General features: G+C 40.0%; 1 protein-coding gene across 3 annotated transcripts; it reads right to left on the bottom strand.

Moving 5' to 3' along the window:
* Nucleotides 1-1,862: 1,862 nt before the first annotated feature.
* Nucleotides 1,863-19,499, bottom strand: LOC145444050 (uncharacterized). 3 transcript variants are annotated; one of them, XM_080321969.1, is made up of 9 exons: nucleotides 16,646-19,499; nucleotides 13,931-14,053; nucleotides 10,003-10,121; nucleotides 9,529-9,619; nucleotides 8,999-9,087; nucleotides 7,013-7,144; nucleotides 6,415-6,567; nucleotides 3,785-3,963; nucleotides 1,863-1,957 (listed from the first exon to the last, which is right to left on the bottom strand). In XM_080321969.1, exons 1-5 carry the CDS (start codon nucleotides 16,689-16,691, stop codon nucleotides 9,047-9,049), a joined length of 420 nt encoding a protein of 139 aa, XP_080178095.1. In that variant the 5' UTR covers nucleotides 16,692-19,499; the 3' UTR covers nucleotides 1,863-1,957; nucleotides 3,785-3,963; nucleotides 6,415-6,567; nucleotides 7,013-7,144; nucleotides 8,999-9,046. The 3 variants fall into 3 exon arrangements, with proteins under 3 accessions (XP_080178095.1, XP_080178102.1, XP_080178087.1); XM_080321976.1 differs by lacking the exon at nucleotides 7,013-7,144 and having other exon boundaries at nucleotides 9,498-9,619; XM_080321961.1 differs by lacking the exon at nucleotides 7,013-7,144.
* Between the last annotated feature and the right edge of the window lie 3,646 nt (nucleotides 19,500-23,145).

The raw sequence follows: 23,145 nt of genomic DNA, 5'->3' as shown, positions 1-23,145 counted from the left end.
CCCGCGCTTTGGACTATTGGCTTGGACGGGCTCTGTAGGTGAACCCCCCAGATGTCAGGTCGTTCACCCTAGCGGGGGGGGGGGCGAGTTCAACGTTTTGGGAGGCGGTGACGAAGTCATATTTAGTTGAAAGGAAACCGATTAGTCACAATCCAGTTAGTGGCCTTATAATCATAACAATTACAATCATAATGGGACTAGAACCTTATCAGGGCGATCTTGTGAAGGCCTGTCCCATCACCGTAAAATTAGCAGACGCTAGGTGTCGCTATGGTACAAGCGGAATCTCAAAAATTGTAGTTCTACTTCTTACCTACCTAAGAGAGAGAGAGTCTTTATTTTTCATCCAACCAAAATACATAACATACGGCAGTGATGGCGGTACAGAAAATATGCGTGCACAGTATTCGGTATTAGATAGGAATGATCGATAAGACCGTGAAGGTCATCTAGTCTGATCACACCAGCATCAAACAGGTACACTTGACTCTGAACAGTCTGGCTGTAAAAATGTTAAAATAGAAGAAAATAGAAGAAAAATTAAACGATGGTAGCAAATGATCAATGAGGCAATGTCTGGGCGAGGTAGGGCAACAGTGTTAGTGTAACGACAGGAGGTGATCAAGTAGGGCTTTTTTGAATCTATCATAAGGCAATTCACGGATATGTGGTGGTAGTGCATTCCAAATGATAGGTCCCGAGTAGTCGATATAGATCTCTTAGTTAGGTTGCTATTGGGTGGGGGTAAGTAGATTATTCCCTTTGACGAGGATCTCGTGCAATGGGAATGGACATTTTTAGCAGGTATGAAAAAGTCATCAAACACAGGAGACAGACTATTGGAAAAATATTTGTGAACAACTTTTGATACTTCGAAGCGGATTTGACAGAAAATAAAGTGCTACCACTGCTACGACACGCATAACATCGTACCTCGACATTGAGATGTCCCTTCACCGATCCAACGCTAGGTTTTAGGAATTACTAGGACAGTGCTACATGAATATAAATTTTGAAAGATTAGCTGCAACTCATCTTGGAAAAATATCGATTTAGAGTTTCAAAATTGTACTTTACGTTCTCAACATTTGCTGTTCGGTTCCACAATTCGCAGCATGGTAAACTTGAGTAAAAAAATAATATGAACACACAGGCCTGGATGATAGCTTTTCTACAAAACTTTTAGTGAATCTTTTACGAATAATATTTCATACAAAATTTTGATATACGATGAAGCGATGTAATGAAATGTTACACTATCGAACATTTCCGCAGTAAAAGAAACACTATGACGGTATAACCAGTAGAATTGAAATTTTTAATGGCAATTATTTTTAATGAACCTGACCGGGTATCATGTTACTGTTTCCAACCAAAAAAATAGAGATAGTGTATAACGGTGATGCGTCTGGCTTTTTGATCGGTAGGACGTGGGTTCGATTCTCGACCGGGCCAGACCAAAGGCTCGAAGACTGGTATCCGCAGCTTTAGGTGACCCTACGGTCGTATGGATTCTACATCGTGGAAGAATCTCGATGGTGCAGGCGAAAAGGAATGTTATCTCTTACTCTCCCTCTCTTCAGTGATTCATCTCTAGTCAGTTGTCATCTTTTTATCGGGCACATAAAATCTAAGTGACATCAGAAACGAAGTAGTTTTATTTTCCGTAGTAGGCAGGTCGGTTTTGTCACTTAACCACGTGATTTGTCATTTGCGAGGCCCACTACTTCCACAATTTTTGATGCTGATACAACCAAACCATTTCCATCTCCCTTATATTGTCAAGGGAATATCAGTTGATGGGGCGCGACATTGGACACCTCTGCTCTAAAACCACCTCGCACAAAAGACCACACCAGTGCCTCCGTAATAAAGTATTTTTATTTGTGAGTTCGTCGAGACCCACCAACACATCTCCAGCATTTGAACAGGATAGGCGAGAGCTCATAGAAGCCAGCTGAAATAGAAACGAAGCAATGTTCGACACCAAAAATTTAAATATTTAATTATTCAATTCTGGGTAGTTAAATCTTGAGGAACAAGAAAATCCTATCTTTAATCAATCCAATTTTATGATCTTTGCCCTAGACCGGCGGTTCTCAACCTTTTTATCTTCGCAGACCCTGTTGGACCATCACGAACCTCTGCGGACCCCTAAAGATTTAGTTCAAATCCAGCCCAATTATCACGCAACCGTCATCTGTGCTTTGTAATTAATTATCAGCTGTAGCCAATTGATAAACAACAACAAAATGGCCATTCTTGATAATAACATCATGTAGTCCTCAGTTACGTAGAAATTGATGAGACATTTATTATTTCAAAGCGAATTCTGTGGTGTAGCTAAATTTCCTAGCACACGCCAGGGTTGTAATGACTCGACTCGAGTCACGATTTTCTGATGACTCGACTTGACTCGAGTCATTTTTTCAAAATACGGAAATGACTCGACTCGAGTCAATCTGTGTATTGATTCGAGTCTCAGACGGCCAACCCCGACATTTCATTGTGATTCCAGAGCCAACACACAATTGGGATTTCGTCTGTAGGTACTGGTACTTGAAAATGCGACAAGAAACTGCTAAGAGTGAGGAAAATTGGTATATTTTGAATGCGAACCATTCGATATCACCAAACAGAGATATAAAAAGTGGGTTTACCAAGATTTTAACACGAAACTGAGCAGTGAACACAGTGACTTGGACTCGGACTCGAATCATAATTCCATGACTCGGACTCGACCCTCTGCTCGCCGACTTGGACGCGGACTTGACTCGGTGGTGAATTGAAATGACTCGACTTGACTCGAGTCAAAGCTATAAAATTGAGATTGACTTGTGACTCGGAGCCTTGTGACTTGGTTACAACCCTGACACACGCGGTTGTGTCTTGAAAATCCGCGCCGTCTATCTGATATGAAAGAGTGCCGAAAATACATTTCCACAACAGATGTAATTAAAACGCGTAACATTACCAACATCACATTTGGGTGTGATCACAACATACACAACATCAAAATTGAGAAACAGATTTTAGTGAACATATTACGACTAGGGCTGGGTAAAATCGAGTACCTGAGTGATTCGATTCTGAATCACGTATTATGCTTCGAGTCGAGTACCACTCATTATGACGTCATAACAGAATGTTATATGTCAAAGCTCAAATATGTATCTTTTAAGCCACCACAAATAATATAATTCCTGTTATTCATCACATAAAAGATATATACTTAGGTATATTTTTCGACCATACCGATCTCATTGCACTGTGTGAGAATGTTGTGGGATAATCTTAACTATGTAAATGTGCTATACTGCTATTTCTAGTAACGTTCTTTTTTTCACTGTTTCGCATGCTGCGATAAGGACAAATTGTCCGGGACAATCAAGGTTTCAAGGCTACCACAGTGGAAAATAGCATCGTAAATTTAATTCTCGTTTATAAATTACCTTTCAGTGGCGAGGAGCGTATAATTTCCGTACTCGAAAAATTCGTCTTTTACTACTCGACTCGAATCATTAAAATTAATACTCGATTCAGATTCGAGTACTCGAATCATTGTGCCCAGCCCTAATTACGACCATTCTGTTTATGTGAGTCATGAAGTTTTAGCAGTTGCAAAACTGTCTCGTGACTTCTCTAATTCAAAAAAATACAAATTAGCCTGTCAACAATTTTCCAAATTTAGCGGTTTCGTGGATCGTCTGAAAATGTCAGAACCCCGGTTGAGAAACACTGTCCTAGACCTTTAACGAGGCATGGAAGTCTTTGCTGCGATTACCGATGTACCCTCGATCCGATCATTTGTAAAGGCACAGTCCTGGATCTGGACGCGGTCGAGCTCGCGAATTCTTTGGCGCGCTTCTCGTTCACATCAATTCGTATTTACTCCTCTTCGTAGTCATCCAAGTTTGTGGCGTCCACAGTGTGCTTCAATTTCGGAATGAGCAGCGCGTCTACCTGGCAGAGAACAGACCAGGGTCGATATCTATCAGTGCAGGGATGTGATAAGTAGAGCTGGGCATATTGAATCGAGTACTTAACAGGGTTGTAGTGACTCGAGTCGCGATTTGAGACTCGACTCGACTTGAGAACTGTTAAAACTGAGGAAAATTACCATGTTATGAATGCTAGCCCTTCTATATCTCTCGAGCAGAGTTGAAAACAATGGGTTATGCTGGATCGAAATGAAAACAGTACAGTGAACATAAGGACATTTGGACTCGAGTCAAAACACTATGACCAGGATTCGAGCATCTACTACCCTACTTGGACTCTGACTTGCCTTGGTGAATTGAAAATGACTGGCCTTGACTCCAGTAAAAACTATAAAAGTGGGATTGACTTGCGACTCAGAACCTTGTCACTTGGTTAAAACCCTGATGTAGTAATCCTAATGATTCGAGACCATTTTTAAGCGTTATTTTATCGACGAAAATTATAGTTTTGATAGTATTTTCCACTGAGGAAGCTTTGAAAGCCCGACTGGTTGCATCGCAGTATACGAAACATGTAGTACAGAAATACCCGCATTAGTGGAAGTGATACAGCTGTGAAGTCGGAATCAACATACAGCATCGTCACAAGGTGCAATGAAATAGGTATGGTACAAAACAACAAATTATCTTCAAGAGGACTAGCGACCATAAATTTGAAAAAGTTTATAAATTTTAATAATATCTTTTTTGGTTGGAAATATTAACATGCAAACTCTGTTTTTTCGTCGAGGCCAAAAAAAAATTAAAAATTGCAAAATTTCAATTTCACTTGTCATACCGTTAGTGTTCTCTTTTAATTGCGGAAACGTTCAGTAACGTTTTTCTCCATTGTAAAATTTCGTAATATTTCTTAAGCAGAAACAAGAAATTGGTGCGAAATTTTTGTCGTAAATGACTTGCTCATGGTTTTTTTGAAAAGCCAACATCCGGATCTATGTTTTGCTCATTTTTGTTTGGTCTAGGTATAACATGGTCTGAGTTTAAGGAAGTCACATTAAATTAAAAAAAAAATTAATTTTGAAATTCCAAAGCGAAATAACTCCGAGACGAGTTGCACATAATCCTTCAAATTTAAGCAACAAGCAGGACTATCCTTCCGCTTCCTAAAACAGGCATCAGATCAGAAAATGGGCAATGGGCATCACGGTGTTTCGCGTGCCGGAGTAATGTTTCTCTTGCCAAATCCAAATTCAGTGGGCTAGAACTACAGTTTGTGATATATTTTTATAGCATAGCGACACCTAGCAGCTGTGAAAATTTCATGCTGATGGGGATTGCCCTTGGCGAGGTGGTGCTGTTGAGTTGCTAGTCCCCTCAACATATGATGTAGAACTGACATTATATTCTTTGTGTTCATATAAAAGGTAGGCCTACATATTTTAACTTTCAATATCTTTCATAATGATATAATGTTGTAGTCAGTGATACTCGATACAACTCGAACCTTAACACTAAAGTCAGAATCGCATTAAGCAGGTACTCAATTTGGCCAAGTCGTATTGAGAAGCAGTCTTGTCACGTTTTTGCGAGGTATTTTGGTTCTCAACTTTACGTTCTGATAAATCTTCAACAACGTGACGTCGAGGGATGGTCAGCAATAGGGGAAAGCAAACTTCGAGAACCTACACGGGTCATTTAATAATGACACAAGCATTAAGCTTCAAGTGGAGTATTTGAGTCAGATCTGAAATATCTCGAGTCCCTACCCCACCCTGACTTGATCTGAGTCGCTACACGCTACAGGCTTGGGCAAAATCGAGTAGACAAATATTAAATCTTCAGTGTTAAGCTTACAATTCAATGGTGGGAAAAATCAGGTAACTGGATGATTTGATACCTTGTCGAGCATAGTACTACCTATCATGCGGCATACCGGTGTGATGAGGCAGAAAGTTCAAATATGTCCCTTCTTTGTGGAGCCAAGGATAAGGAATGCACCCCAAGCTACATGCTATTAAAATAACTTTCCAATCTTAACCATGACTATTTCGTATCAGTACTCGACAGAAGTATCATACCATGGATACCGTAACCTTGTGGCAATTGTATTGGATGTGATATGACGATGTGAAGATAATTATTTCTAGACAATATTTCTCATCGACAAATCCACCCTAGAGACAGGCTAGAGTCGGTCTGTTACTTGAAAAAATCGAATCTAGCTACTCGACTCATATTTCAGTGCTGAATACAGCCCTACTTCAAAGATGAGCAATGAGCATGGATTTGGAACATGAACTGAACATAGTTCGGATTTCGAAATAATAAATCAGCTAATATCTGGAGCTCAGTAACTTAGATCTGCTTCTGTAACTTATGCAAAGTGATGACATTTCTACCTATTGCCGTCACTCGATATCGCCAGCCCCTAATCGCCACATTAAATCAAAAGCTGTGGACTTGGTCAGCTTACTTTTTTCCGGTGAATTGCAGACCAGTCAACGGTTGAAAACCAGCAGTGAATCTGGATGTCTGCGACGGTGTTTTTCACTTTGCCGTATCGTTTGGTCAGGTCAACCGTAACTAGGTTGCAGAGAAGATCTTCCAGCTCGGATCGAAAACAGACCTGGGAAAAAGAAGAGCCGCTTTGAATAGGGATTTACGAATAGAAACTGGAATTCAACAAACTTAGTTAACAAATTTGAATCTAGAGTTGGATTTGAAAAGACGTATAAATTTTGATGACGGTTCTTCGAAGCTGGAATTTGGACGGTGAATTTCGGATCTAATTAGCATTTCTTCAAAACTATATGAACTTATCGTTTCTGTGCAACTTTTCTGAGAAAAGCTGCAAATTTCAGTATGAACCAACATTTTGCAAAATATTAGTATTCATGATGGCAAATTTTGTTGCTACGCCCGTCTTCTTGATCGGGAATTCATGGGTTCAATCCACGTCCGGATCTGACCAAAGACCTGATTAGTACCATTGGTATCCGTGGCTTCCCAACTTCAGGCTCATCATTACCAGGATAGCATGGAGAGGTGGTTCAAGACTTGAAAATCCTTACAAGGCTATTTGTGTACACTTCCTATTCCAGCGGCATATGCACATCATGCTCTCATGGTATGTGTATGAACACTGAACAGATTGTGTGTATGTCCATCATGAGTCGGTGTATATGGCGCAAATACATCGAGCACTGAAATAAACAACATCCTATCATATTCCAGAGAGGGTTATGTTGCTTCCTTCATGTACTGCACAGTACAGTGGTAGTCAGAGCAACGCCATAAATGTGTAAACTATGAATTTCAAAGACATGGCTCGTAGACAGGAAAGATACGAAAAGTTCCCAAGGAGTTGATTTGGTCGATGGATCGCAAATTTTAGCGGTTAATGTGAGATCGCTACTTTGAAAATGGCGAGGTGCATCTACGAGACAAACACAAATTGACTATTGACACAAGAATTAGATTTTATAAAAATAGTGTCACCGTGATTGGATAAATAGCACAAGCAGGTAAAACATACTTGAGTGCTCGGAAAAGTAGGAGTACTTTGTTACTGACCACCAGGCACGTATCCAGAGCGCGAAAAAGGGGGGGGTTTTGCGTTACGAAATTGGCTATTGTGACGTCATGATTACGATCACTCGTCTCCACACCATGGCGAATATTTAATATATTATAGTTTAATAATAAACAGAGATTTGCGGTGAGTGGGAGATGTACGAATACGATACGGACATTGCCTGAAAATCGCGTTTCTTTTACGGTATGATTGAAAGAAATTCGTAAATGCTCACATTTAGTCATGAGCCGGCAAACGCCGCCCGTCTTCAAGCGCCTAGTTCCGGTCAGAGATGCGCGATTTTGTTGGGTTTTGACGATATTATGCGCAAGGTCGGTAGTATCGCAGCGGACGAACAAGCGCGGAATAGGGCGGTAGCATAAACGAGGGCGATCGCCACAGAGAGGTGTGGTGTGAGCAGTGTACGTCGTACACGAATGTGTGCTTTTCGATGGCTTTACTAGCCGTACGGCTGAGCGTGTAGTACGCGCGAAGATAATTAGACCTTAATTGCAAGCACGCAAGTCAGCCAACTAATACAGAGTACACACTGGGATAATAACTTGATCGACAGAGAAACTTGTCAGCCGATATAATTAGGTTAACTTTACTACTAGGCCTACTCAATTCTCCCGTTCAGCGACAACATAGGCCTGTATTTGGACGACAGCAAGCCACCTAACAATCGAGAACGTGGATTGCTAGGCTTGTATTTTGAAATGTGAATGTCAATCCTAGGCCATTTCTCGCCAATAATCGCGAATACAATGTGGATTTGAGAATAGCATTGTCGTACTGGTGCCGTCGTGTCTGCGTCTCGCCGATCAATCAACACGCCGCGTGCAATTCTTAATTAGGATTTCATGGCGAGCAGGTGCAGCGAATTCGCGAGCGATGTTGATTGCCGACAACTTCGTCTTTCCAATTACGTATCGTGTCGGCCAATTAGATTAGATTTTCCTAAAATGCGTCTCTCGTTTAGCAAGGCGAGAGAGAAATCGAGGGAAGAAAGTTGAGAACGTCGGCAATTGCCACAGCTGAAATGTAGCTGAACAAGCGCAGAATTCGTATGGAATTAGCGAATTATAATGACCTATTTTATCCTTTCGACTAATTCGGCGCATAATTCCAATATTTTGTAGGGGTTTTAGTCCCCTTAAATAACATTAAGACGCCATATTCGCCTTTTCATACGTAAAAACGAATATGTTAAACTAATAAATTAGCAAATATTAGAGGCTATATTTGACATCATTTTTTATGATTTTGAAAAGGGGGGGGTTCCGACCCCCTAAAACCCCCCCCTGGATACGCCACTGCTGACCACTACTGTTCATACATTTTCACCTTTAGAAAGGCCAGTGCTAGATAGTCGGCCCAACGATACACTTGTTTAAGCGTCACTTTCATCAATCTCCATTAACCTGGTAAAGTTATCCATACCCTTACCCACAATGGTCAAAGTAAGGAACTGGCATATTACCTTCCCGGACAAAATATCTTTGTTAACCTGAAGGCTAGATACCAGCAGTCATCTCGTAGAATCCCCCATTTCGCTGTATTGTTGTAGCCCTGGACGAAAGACAGAACATTAGCGCCGATAAAACACGCCGGGGTCATGGATTTGGGATTCTAATCCAAAATACAAATTTAAAATACGGTCGACACTCGAGGTGAGCAGAGAGCACGTAATTGTATTTGATAAAAAGACAAAGATCAGATCCACCAATTTTACCAGGAAAAAGATTTGGATCACGTGTATGCCAACCTATTTTAGTAGGAAATCACTCATCTGACAAAGATGAGCATGGAGTTGAATTTGAGTTAAATTTTTCCAATCTGGTTTCAGATTTAAACATACAATTTGTGGAAACCTCCCATTTTCATGTGATTTTCTGAGAATATGAGCCACTATCGCATTTAGACTGGGATCTAAAACTTCAAAGTAACTGCAGCGAGCTATACATACCACCCTACTTCACCTTGCAATTCTATGCTATGACTGATGAGCACATTTCTCGGGTGTCCCTTGATATAAAAACACCAAGTGAGTGATTGTTCTTCGTAAAATTCCCAGTGGAATGGTTGATCCAAGTAAGACATGCTGCAAGAAAGAGCAGGTAATAATATTGACAGCAGGTTTATAATGATAATTAAAATGGTATCTGACCAATACAGTTCCAGTCAGCAAACCATACCGAAAGAAACATGTAAATTTATCGAAGTGGCCGAGATAGATATGATGTCTAGAAAAATAGACAGGGTTGCTACAGGAAGGTTATCTAGTGTGTAACTTTAGCAAAAACTATAACGCATCTCAGAGTGGGCAACCCCTACATGGGTAAGGTCGAATTACAAAGACTTTAAAATTGAAAATTCTCAAATCAATTCAAAGTCATTACATGGAAAGTGGACGTAAAAACAAGGCGTGGCAGGCCACCAAGATCTTAAAGACCAGGATAGACAACATTGCAACAAAATATATACCGAGTCTTCGCATTCGAGACTGATCTTGCTTAAGATGATCCCGAACTTTAGATTGTTTGGAGTGCCGCAGAGATCCAAGGTGCGAACCATCGCACTTTTGTGAGACAGAAATAGGTCACCTATGACAAAAAGACATAATTAGGACCAACATACTTATACAGATAGAATAAATGCCATTTTGCAACATCATATAGGAGGAAAAAAATTGAGCTTTCCATTGCCTACATTTTTAACTTTATCATTTACTAGTGGTAAACTCTGTTTTTGCTTTATAACTAAAATGTTAATCTTCCTACGGTTGCCGGTGAACCCAGCCTTACAAACTCGGCCCTCGGTGAACTCGGTCCTCGGTGAACTCAGACCTCGGTGAACTCGGCCCTCGGGAAATTTTGTATCAAAGCTGGGAGCTGGGATATTAGGGTTGGCGGAGGTAGGATATTAGGGTTGGTGGAGGTGGGATATTAGGGTTGCCGGAGGTGGGATATTAGGGTTGCCGGAGGTGGGATATTAGTAGGCTTACCATACGTCCTCTTTTAAGAGGATTTGTCCTCTTTTTTGACTTTTTTGAAAGTGTCCTCGGAGGACGCCCTTTTGTCCTCTTTTTTGAGATTTTGTCCTCTTTTTTAGGATTTAGAGCAGATTTAGAGCAAATTGCGATTGATATGCCACATATTAGCACAGACGTGAAGCTCCGACGGGTGAAAAACGGTGATTTTAGCTCTGAGCGAAAAGATGACCTTTTTTAAAACGTTATTTTGTGATCTCAGCGGAAAAGATGACCTTTTTTTTTTTTTTTTTTTTTAGTTAACCAGTCACAAAGTGGGAAAAATTAACCGGTTTTTGACAATTCTACTCCGATTTTGAAAGTTGGAAATTTATGAAAAAGTGTCCTCTTTTTAGATTTCCAAAATATCGTAAGCCTAGATATTAGGGTTGCCGGGGGTGTGATATTAGGGTTGGGGGAGGGGGGATATTAGGGTTGCCGGTGAATACAAAATTTCCCGAGGGCGGAATTCACCTAGGGCCGGGTTCACCGAGGTCCGAGTTTGTAAGGCTGAGTTCACCGAGGTCTGATCGATATGTGAACGTCGCGTTCTTTCCCGCGCTTGGCGCTTGCGCAATCCGTGATCACGCCGTGACTGCGTGATCTACGCATGCACTGACCTCCTTACAAGATTGACAAATCAGTTGATAATAACATTATTAGTTTAATAATTCATAATAATACTCGTTAATACACTTAATTACAAAAGTTCCCGAGGGCCGAGTTCACCGAGAGACGAGTTTGTAAGGCTGGGTTCACCGAGGGCTGGGTTCACTGGTAATCCAGCCTACAATGTCCATGAATGTAGAATGTAGATTTATACACTCTGTCTTTGACTCCTTGTTATGACCAGTCGTGTATTTAGTGAGTCAGTTTGAAATTCAACTGTACTTGATTTGTATTTCATTTTTCTACTTGGTTCGATTTCGTTGATTAATTAAATTTGTACACTGTCTGAAATCACTTGCCCACATTACATTTCCTATGTCTCTGCTATTCACTCTCTCTATTCGTCAAGCACAAGACGAGCAATCAATATCCCGAATCGCGCTTAGAGCATATTAGTATAGGATGCTTAATTGTAGGTGAATACAAGATCGGAACGCAAGGCTTGCGAAGTCGAAATTTAAGCAGATTTAGTTCAGCAGATAGGATTCGAAGCCTGAGAAATCTGCACTCATTAGGATTGGAGTGTCTTATCGACACGGTCCTCATGGAAGAAGTAGAATAATTTTTGCATACACTTCTGGAATGAGAGCTCGGTACAACTTCTCAGTCATATTAGTTTTACTGAATCGCAATGCCCATGGGTGATTCTACTAAGTATAAAGGCCTCTCTATTAAAAACTGAGCACACTTCCATTGAACTACCTCTATACATATGGAGGAATTTATCGGGGTCATTGGTGTACTGTCCAATATTATGAAGGTCTTGTTCACATATTTCACAATTTCATGATGTCCGGTTCACACAAACTTTTGGTTTTATCGGTAGACACACAAAATGCACGACACTTATTTTAATTTCTGATCAAACACAAGTTTGACCAAGTGCTATGCAATGAATGGCGATCACACCACTTTCCTGTGACTAAGGTTAGGCAGTAGAGACAAGGACATTACCAAATACAAAGGTTTCGTTTGTCTAACTATATAGTAAGTACCTAGTACACTAGTAGTTAAGCAGCTATTGCTTTTGCCAGATGTCAGGTCAAAATTAACGCAAGCGTCCATTGTCCAGGTTATCGTACGAGAAAAGTGTTCAATGACGCCAAAGCTTACTTTTTCAAACTAATTACTTGAGTTACTTTAAATTCTACTGCCAGTAATCTGGCATGTCTCGAATATGGCTACCACTAATAGTAAATGAGAAGGAATTTACAACAGGGGTGCGCAACCCACGATGAAGTGCCAATTTTGTATGATGTGCAGCCCATAAATGGAGTTTTTAATCTGCTACGAGTTTAGTCTCTAGTATAAGCAGGGTTGTGATGACTCGAGTAGCGATTTTTTGACGACTTGACTCAGCTTGAGTCATTTAAAAAAAAATACAAGAGATGACTCTAATCGTTTGGTTCAATCTGTGTATTGACTGGACTTGTAGTCGACTCATTATGCATGACACGGACCAAGTCATATCACTCGAGACTCTCAGGGCCAAGACTTGTATTTAATTGTAATTTAAAAGAATAGTATAGTTACCACACTATTGGTATTTCGTCTATTAGTACTTGTACTTGAAAATGTGACCAGAAGCTGTTAGAAGTGAGGAAAGTTAGTATATTAAGGATGTGAAGCCTTCGATATCACCAGAGTTGTAAACTTGGGACTTTTATCTTTAAACCGAACAGTCAACACATTTACCTGGACTCGACTCTCTGCTCGCCAACTTGGACTAGGACTTGACTCGAGTCAAAACTATAAAAGTGAAATTGATTTGGGACTCGTAATCTTGTGACTTGGTCACCAAGTCTTGGTACAACCCTGGGTACGAGTGAGCTGAAATCGAGTTCGAAAAGAGAAATATTACATACCGTTGGTTAGTATCAAAAAATTATTCTATGCTTACTTCGCAGATGAGTATTCCGAGAATAGTTCATTCATTTATTTATTTTTTGCATCCAGGTATTCGGATTTGCTATTTGAAGATTGACACCGAATTTAATATCAAGTCTCGCTATCAACTTTATTAGGCTAATCGCTAATGAGATGACAGGCCTTTTATGAACTGAGCAGCCTATATGTGCAGGCAGTGCGGCCAATGGCCCCTCAGCATTGTCGATAGCCGAAAGTAGCAGACAAAATTAAAAGAATAGTTTACTTCGAGAGATGCACACTACAAAATTCTTCACCGAAGACATAATTTTGCTCGAAAGGCCTCATTTGTACTGCAGAGATCATATTGCAGTAACAAGCCTATTCGTCCACGGTCATTTAGGTGCCTATGGACAATAAACAATCGAACATATACATCATCGAAGGTAGAACACGTCACAGAGTCCAATGTTAATTCAAACTTCATGTATTTTGGAGTGTCAAAAATGCCTTAGCTCAATAGTCACACACCCACAGGTTGCACACCTTTGAACTCAAACAAACGCAGCAGCGCCGAGCGATACTAGGAATATACTTGCTCGCATACCGGTATTTAAGAATACAATCAGATTCATTCCTATAAATTATGCTAATTTTCAACTCAGGGTTCACTATATTAAAATCAAGAAAACTAGTACTGACCACTAAACACAAAATGGACAGTCGAATAAATAACTGAACAAAAATACTCTGCGTCAATTATTGATTTAGGAAAATACTTTTCCCCTGGCCACAGTTGCGGGAAGTCAGACAAGTACTCCCATGCACCAAACTTTATTTCAGACTCACTTGTAAACATCCTTGTAAGCCTTGGTGTGGTTTCTCGGGCTTCTAATATTCGTAGCCGATGTCTAGAAATTGCAGGCACACGATCTGCACGGCGTAGCACCTTTAATGCTTGAATGTGACTTGCTATGACAAGAACAGGGTATTAATAAGCAACTGACTAACGTCAGAGATATGTTTAAAAATCTGAGATCTATATATGTGCAAGGTAGTTGGATTATCAGAGGTATTTTGACATAATGATAAAACAGTGCAGCAAGGTATCAGGATTTTCCAAGTTGCTAGCCTAACACTGTAGACCTATAGGTAATGATTGACCCTAATAAGAATGTTCCAACCCAATTCTCGCAGTTTTCAATATTACTAGGCCTAGCATTGGTGAACTGCTAGAATTTTAATAACAAAAGATATTCGTTCCATGAGCAGTAAATAATTTAATCACTGGACCATATACTGGAATTTCTATTTTTTCAAGGTTTTGGGTCGATTTTGTTGAAGTTATGCTGCTCGAGCGATTGTAATACAAACCACTTCCATCTGACATCAACGATTTTGGAAAACAAATTCCTTGTGCAGCTTCATCAGACTGACAGAATATAATGCAGAAATTGTTGCTACACATCCATCAAATTGGGAATAGGACGTTATTTTCATCCTTTTGGCAGCATATACACCCGCTCATATAGTCTAGCACACCATCCCTCCATGCTATCCCAGATATGACGAGCATCAAGAAAGGACGCCAAGGATACTAGTTATACTGATTACGTCTTTGGTCTGAAACAGCAGGGGGCGGAAACCATAACCCAGTGGTTCTCAACCTTTTTCACCCCACGGACCGGTAAAATTTCATAAATGTCTGGCGGACCGGTGAACTTTCAAAATTGATATGAAGCCAAAATGTAGAGTACGCAACCGTTTTTTGCAATTATATGGTGCTAGAGAGTGACATTTTATGGTAGTGAGTCTGCTGAGTCGAGATAGAATTGCCTTGTCCAGATAAACGTGATACCGCCGAGAGTCGTTTACAGTCTTTCGCGCCGAAGGCCGTGGGTTTAACCGACCACGCCGACTCGAATAATATTCTTCCTTTTGACAATATCGAGAGAAGAAGCGTTTTATAGTCGAATCAAGCTCATTGTCGTGCTACCTTGCTCATTGCCCACTACCACCAGATGCAGGCTATTCTGGCAGCTATACGAATACAATGCGTACAGCAAGAAAACACCTTACAGCAGCTATACCGGCCATGCGCAGAACCGGGTCGAAAATGGACTTCGTCAGCCCACCAAAAAAACGTTGGTCTTGGGCCCCCACAAGCCGATAAGCAAAACTTCCGGGGACTTCGGCCCCAGACCCTGCTTTTGGGTCGAGGTTTTCACCTGTACTAGTGAGCACATTCATTCTACTTAGTGTAAGGAGAAAGTTTATGTAGCTTAATCGCGCCAATAGCGAAAATTTTTAATCATTCATGACTCAATCGGTTTTCTCGCTGCCGAAATTTTAGCACGCCTTTCGGATGGGTTGTAACCAACTCACAAGGCTTCGAGTCACAAGTCAATCTCACTTTTATAATTTTGACTCGAATCAAATCTATAGTCATTTTCAATTCACCACCGAGTCAAGACCGAGTCCAAGTCAGGGAGCAGAGGGTCAAGTCCGAGTCATGGTATTATGACTCGAGTCCGAGTCCAAGTCATTTTGTTGACTGTTCAGTTCCCAGTTAAAGTCTTGTTAAACCCACTTTTTAGAATTCTGTTCGATGATAACGAATGGTTCGCAATTCGCATTAATAATATCCTAATTTTCCTAACTTTCAGCAGTTTTTGGTCGCATTTTCAAGTACGAGTACTAATAGATGAGATCCCAATATTGCACGTGGTTGCTTTAATATTGTTCGAAATTACAATGACAGGTCGATCCTAGCCGTCTGAGTCTCGAGTCATATGACTTGGTTCGAATCATGTACATTGACTCGAATCAAGTCGAGTCATCCGAATACCGTGACTCGAGTCGAGTCGAGTCATGACTCGAGTCATTACAACCCGGCCTTTCGGAGTCCCATGTTAGCGTAAACCTAATTATATGTGTTGGACTGTTGGTACGTCGTGGCGCGCTAAGGGCTGGCGCCGAAATGCCTATTTCTATAAATCATGCGTATTTCTCGGAGAAGGGAACATAATATGCAAGGCATTCAGTGACACTAAATCGCGCAAAGCACGAAAAGAAATTGAAAAATGTTAGGAAAAGTTTTTAAAAAACACGCTCTGATTTATGTTCATTTTGCAAAATATTTTGGGGCCTTTTTCAAGCTCGGCCCCTCTCCAATTGGGCGGTTTGGAGTGCCCCAGTTACGGCCCTGCACAAAATGAATGAATTGAAAACGAATGATCGCGCAAACTGCACTGTTTATGGGTGAGCTCGTATCTGTTCTGTACTTATCACCGTCAACATTGCATCTTGAAATTAAGGTATAAAATTGTAATATACCTGGCGGACCGGCAGGAATGTCGTCGCGGACCGGCGCCGGTCCGCGGACCGGCGGTTGAGAACCACTGCCATAACCTACAGACCAAGAAGCCGGACACTCCACCAATACGCTATCTGGACAGTAAATTATTATGCGATGACACCAATGGTTAATCTGCGCCTCGCAATGTTCAAACTTGCGTGGCATATCAACTAAAAACTACTTAACTAAATTACTTTCGCAATCACCTTTTAAATGCTTTCCTTGATATCGACTCAAAGGTATTTGCGACATGCCCGAGAAATTGCTTTTTCTAATCTACTCTACCATATCAATGGACTAGCTGAAACGGAATGATTATTTCTGATGACATGATACAATATGAGTACTCGGACTGCATTGAAATAGATCACCATGCTAATATAAAATTACACGATTCATAAGGCGAATTTAACGTCCAAGTAGAGTTACTTCATCCAACACAGTCTAATAGTTGAGTAAACACATTGCCACACATAGCGCTAATTACGTGTAGCAGAAATACACTCTTGGCTTTGCAATGAACGTCAAATTTGATGATGCCTCAGAAATTGAAATACCATTAAAAAATACATAGACAGCGCGCTTAGCGCTGCACAAGAATCCATGTAAGCCGCTTTTAGTGTGCAGCTTCAAGTTTCATACATAATTTGTTCTGTTGAAAAACAATCAGTGATTGATGTATGCAAGTATGCAACAAAGATGAATAGAAAGTCAACCAATTACATCCAAACATATTCCAAACAAATTGAAAGAAGGCATAATACATCTACTCAGTAAAAATACTGAACATCTGTTGAAAATTTCATCATACATCGACACATGACAAATCGACAGGAGCAATAACCATGGCTTTGACAATCAAAAAGGTAAAGTGGAAGTAGCACCGGAGTACATCTCACAAAATGGAAGAAACAGTGACCGAAACAGTGACCTTAAAAAAAACCAATCATGTACAAAAACAGAAATTCATATTGGGCACGGGTCGGGAACCTATGGCATGGCTCTTTTGGATATAACATATGGCTCTTTGACATATTTTATGTGAAACCTAATTTATCAATATTGCAGCAACTTGTAAAGTAAATTTACATAACGGATAAGACAGTTGTTTCTCGAGGCAGCATGAATATATCTTTGAGAGGCCAAGGCAGTGTTGTATCCATGGTTAGGGGCTCAAACGTTATGTTACCGGCTAATACTTCAAAAATTGAAAACTCGATGGATAGGCAAGGCCTAGCTAGATTTTCGCAATCAGTGCAACATTATTCAATTAATATCAGTTCTGAGTTATTGAAGATGGATTGTGCTATGACACGCGAGGCTTCGTCCTCTCATTTTGAGCTTCATTTTCTAGCAATAAATACGCAAATTGCGTTATTTCGAGAGAAATTTTTTAAAAAATTTGTCATTCATGAACATCGATGGAAAATACCATATCATTGGAGATTTCATAAATTCCCTACGCACATCGTGACGACAGGCGAGGAACTCCCTTGCTTGCATCCCCTGACATAACACATCCTGTAAAAAGTATGTACTGATGTGGTGACCGTGTTTTGCTGCACCTGCACATTTAAAAAGAATCAGATGAACCCACAATCGCGTTTAATTGACGAAAGTCTCAACGGCTGTAAGTACAAATAACCATGGCAATCGAACATCAACACGAATACCATAATCAACCACAACGAATCCTATGCAGTGACTTCGATTTAGTGCTACCATGACGTCACGAATTTTTACTTGTGACGTAACAGATGATTGGCATGTATGGCTGTTTGGGAGTTGCAATTGAAAATGAAGGGCCAGTATGGCTCTTCGGACGAAAAAGGTTCCCAACAAAAACCTGCAATTTAGGCTTCTACAAATTGCACAATTGTAATCGCGAATTGGGTAATTTCTTGTAGATTCGATTGCACCATGTTGTGTCGAGTTTATTTCAAGTGCCTCAAGATATTTTGAGGTGATAGACTGTACACGGTAAAAGTAAATTGTAAATGGTAGAATGGCATGAAAAAGCGCAATCTCCTGGCGAATTGAGCTTTATACTGCCATCAGCGTCAATTCAATGGATATCGGTAAACCATATTCATACTTCAACAATAAAATAGAAAACTGCTGATGAATTTGGCTGACCATTCATTCATACTGTGGCACATATAAGATGAATATCAGGTGCCTTGGAGAGTCTTCATATTCTATTTTAAGGACTTTCTTTCCAGCTAAGATCTCATTTAATAATATTTAATAGCAGTTTCCATATCAAGATGGCTGTTCAAGTGTTTTTCCAATAAATTACTGCACGACATTTCTTCCACAAACTCCACAGCAATAATTCGTGTCGCCTACATTGGGGCTGTTCAAAAATAACTTTTTTTCTGGATTAGAACCATTCTGTGATTAAATTGTCAGGTTACCCTAAAAAACGCTGCGCAACAAATTTGGTTCAATTCAAACAAATATAGATAGGATTCCGCAGATCCAATTGAAATTTTCAATTTGTCGAGGAAAATTTCAAATTTTTCAGTCAATTCCATGAAATGGTTGAGCTGTCTTCAAGGACGATGCAAAACAAATATGACTCAATTACAACCTGTAGAAGTAGAGTTATTCGAGTTTTTCGTATATAATTCTCGGATTATCCTTGATTGGTGGATAGTTGAAATCGAGTCAAATTTGTTTTTGTTATTTTCAAATTTAACCTGATAAATTAAAAATTTTAATTGGATCTGGGTGCCTCAAACTTGTTGGAGCTGAACCAAATTTGTTGTGCAGCGTTTTTAGGCCAACCTGACAATTTAATCACTGAATGGCTGGAATCCAGAAAAAAAGTTATTTTTGAACAGCCCTAACCTATATACATGTTCATATAAACTCTGAGACCAATTCGAGAAGAGAATCATTTCCCGTAAATATCTCATTACGATTTCCTTCATCAGTGTTAATACCCAGATGTCTTTTCAATGCAGATTTAGCAAGTAATATCTTCCCGCCAGTATATCATTTATGGCTTTTGACACGAGAAGGAATACTATGCATATTTAAGGAAGATTTTGCAGTCAATGCTTCCACACATACATACATTCATGTTTTTTGACACCAGCATGCAAAGCCATGTGAGCAGTGAAGCCACTCATGAAAGTTGATTCTTTTCCACAAACCTCACATTTATATCTCTTGACATCAGAATGCATATCCATGTGACCATCCAAGTTACTCTTCTGAGTATATTTTTTTCCACAAACCTCACATTTATGATTCTTGACACCATAATGCATATCCTTGTGTCTCTCGAAGTTACCCTTCTGAGTAAATTCTTTTCCACAAACATCACATTTATGCTTCTTGACACCAGAATGCATTTTCATGTGAGTCTGCAAGTTGCCTATCTGAGTAAATTCTCTTTCACACACATCACATTTATGATTCTTGACACCAGAATGCGTATGCATGTGAGTCTTGAGGTTACCCTTCTGAATGAATTCTTTTCCACAAATATCACATTTATGGTTCCTGACGCCAGAATGCATATCCATATGAGTGTTGAGGTTACCCTTCTGAGTAAATTCTTTCCCACAAACACGACAGCTATGTTTTCTGACACCAGCATGAATATTCATGTGAACTCTAAGGTAGCTCTTGTGTGCATATTCTTTTCCGCAAACATCACAGCTGGGATTCTTTACACCAGTATGTATATTCATACGGTTCTTCAGTTTATCCTTTCGAGAGAATTTTTTGTCGCAAACATCACGTTCATGATTCTTGACACTATGAGTATCGCGATGCCTCTTTGATGGAGATTTTCCATTTAGTTCTTCCCCAGAAACACAATGCGTATGGCTTTTCATATTAGCATGCACTGCCCTATGAATATTAAGGTTGAGCTTTCCAGTAATTTAGTATCTGCGAATATTGCATTTTTCATATTTTCCTACCTCATTGTGGCACAGATCAACAAACTCCGGGAGACAATCTATTTAGAATGATTCTCCTTATTGTCGCAGTGGAATTAAAGAAGCTTTATGTCCACTTTACAACTTTTGATAAAATTACCATATGTAATGCTTTCATTTTCATTCTACCATATCTTGGCCATGATTAACTCTGAAACAATAAGATAACCATAAACAATGGTCGAGATGATGCCGAAAAAAATGAACATTTTACAAGAACTTGATTTTCTATGAGTTTGAAAAGGGGATCTCAAAAGGGATCTCAAAATTTGAAAATGAACATGAGCTACTTTGATTCCACCACGACGGTCTATCTCAATCAGGTTCTTTATGGAGAATACAAAAAAAGCAAATTCAATTTAACATTGACGGCCAAACATTAGATTAGATGTGGTAATATAGAACCCAATATTATCCGATATCATGGAAGACTGGATAAAGGAAATACGTGCAACAAGCGAGTATTTGAATGAGTAGGATGGTATTGTTCACTATTGTTAATAATGAATATTAGTTGTACAGATTAACTGACAACATTCAGCCATTTTTATTTGTGCTTGTTACCGGTAGGCCTACCCACTCTGTTTCAGTCATAGTTGTGGATATAAACGTTTGTTGAGAGCCGGTACTGTACGCAAATTTCTGTAACTAAACAACTGTGGTTTGCCAGGCACAGTTACTTCATGATATAGGCTGACAATGACAACTATCAAAAGTTCCTTTCCTGCCTCTAGTGCAGTGGTTCTGATTCTGAACCAGGGGTCCGTGAAACCTCCAAATTTGCAAAATGTGTGATAACTAGGGCGTTTTTTTTTACATGTCAAAATTTGTCAAAATTTTGTCAAAATTGTAGCGTTAGGTCAAAATTTGTCAAAATTTTTCATGGAGTCAAAAAATTTTTGACGTCTGCATTTTGTTTGTATCGTAGATTTTGCACTGTCGGTGAACTTATAATTTGATATTTTACCGCTGTTAGCTTATTTTATAGGCCTACCGTTGTAAACGGCTCATCGTCTGCTCATTGTGAATCATAAACGGTCAAATAAACCAAATAATAGGTAGACATGGTGTTATGGTCAACGTACCACAATATTCTAACTCAGTGGTTCTCAACCTTTTTTGACTCGCGCCCCCCTTAGAGATGGTCAAAAAAATCGCGCCCCCCCTGACCCCCCTTGCATTTATCGTCATGTCAAAAAGAGCACATCATCTAATACAGAGGTGGGCAACGTTTTTGATGATCATGGCCGCATTTCGATTACTTATGTACGGGGTAGCGTAAGGCCGCATTCCAGGGCATAGCCGCAATGAACGATCTGGACACAAAATTCCTATGGTAAACTGTCCATATCCATTCCCGGTGAACTCCGGGCTATTCTACTTTTCACAATGGCCTATTGTACGCAACGAAATCGCGAGTGGCAATGGTATGAATAGTTGCCGGGAGGTGCATATTGTCGCGCGGAGCGCGAACATTTTTCAGGGCTGCGAACGAATTGTTATTTCTTGCCAATTCCCATTCCGGCTCAGATTAAGACGGGCGCTACTGCATTAAAATCAAAAAATGAAGTCTTGTTGAATTGCGCGGAGGGCGAAGAAAATTTCAAGATTAATTAAAATCTCTCGAAAATGCGGGAGTGAATTCGTAATTGCAATTTGCATGTCTACGGCCGCCAACATATAGCCTACTAATTGAATTAGGCGTCGAACGCCGCTCAAATTCCCTTCTACGGCCGCAGGCTGCCCACCCCTGATCTAATAGTATACATAAGGTAGGCTATATCTTACGCCAATTTTGAATCGGCATTCCAGTTGTTGAGTCTTTTACATGACAAATTTCTCCAAACTTGTTTGAAAATAACAAAAAACATTGAACAAGACATCCATTAATTAATTTCAAGGTAGGTCACCCTGAGACTAATCCTGATGCTGGTCGTGAGTACAGAGCGCAAGGCGTCGTTCTGTCCTGCCAGGCTAAATTTGATCAGTTTTGGAAATTAATTAAATTGTGTTGATTTATAGCCTAATTGAGGGCGAAACCGGGCAACCTATGTTGCATTTAATTCTGTCTTAGGCAGTGCAGTTCGCAAGCTACTAACAAGAGCTGCCCAGCGCGCCAAGCTTTAGGCTACTGTCAAAGCTATCAAGCAATGAATGACTTACACGTGGGAATTGCTCTCTATATCTCCAAAGAATTTCAAAAATTTGCTCAAATCAAGTTGAAATCAGACTATACTCCGTTGAGCGCGGTTGCTAGAGTTTGTATTTTGCAAGCTTTCTTGAATATGTAATAAATTTCATCTTCATTAATCGTCTTCTCATAATGGATGTGAAACACATGTTCGGACACGTACAATTTATACTGACTTTGTCAATTTCTCGCGCCCCCCCTGAGAGCCTTCCGCGCCCCCCAGGTTGAGAACCCCTGTTCTAACTGAAGAAAGACTTCTTGTGCATTGCATCATTCTTATATTAAGAAGCGCATGATGAAAATTTGTGATGTAGACAACATTGTCAGAGTGAAGCAACACGGTGTGTCACCAGCACCAGCAGTGTACGCACAACTTGAGTGTTATCAGCCAACAACTTCTTAGTAAGGACGTGCACTTTCTACCCAAGAATGTAGGAAAGTATCTCTCGTTGTACTACAAAATATTTTAATTATTTCTACCATAATACATATTGTAACTACTGGAATTCTTCATAGGGCCAGATTTCGTTAAAATATTGTTTTTTCATGTAAAAAGTTG

The sequence above is a fragment of the Botryllus schlosseri genome, chromosome 1 (assembly GCF_051294905.1).
Source record: "Botryllus schlosseri isolate E-star chromosome 1, Bs_hap1, whole genome shotgun sequence".
NCBI classification, from domain to species: Eukaryota; Metazoa; Chordata; class Ascidiacea; order Stolidobranchia; family Styelidae; genus Botryllus; species Botryllus schlosseri.
This window is presented reverse-complemented; position numbering and strand designations above follow the sequence as displayed.

Excerpts from the sequence above, each read along its gene's own strand:
- LOC145444050 (XM_080321969.1), bottom strand. The coding sequence starts at position 16,691 with ATGTCGCAAATACCTTTGAGTCGATATCAAGGAAAGCATTTAAAAG. Across the intron at positions 10,122-13,930 it reads GCTTACAAGGATGTTTACAA|GTGACCTATTTCTGTCTCAC; the intron begins GTGAGTCTGAAA and ends TTTTTGTCATAG. Across the intron at positions 9,088-9,528 it reads TCAAGGGACACCCGAGAAAT|GGCTACAACAATACAGCGAA; the intron begins GTGCTCATCAGT and ends TCTTTCGTCCAG.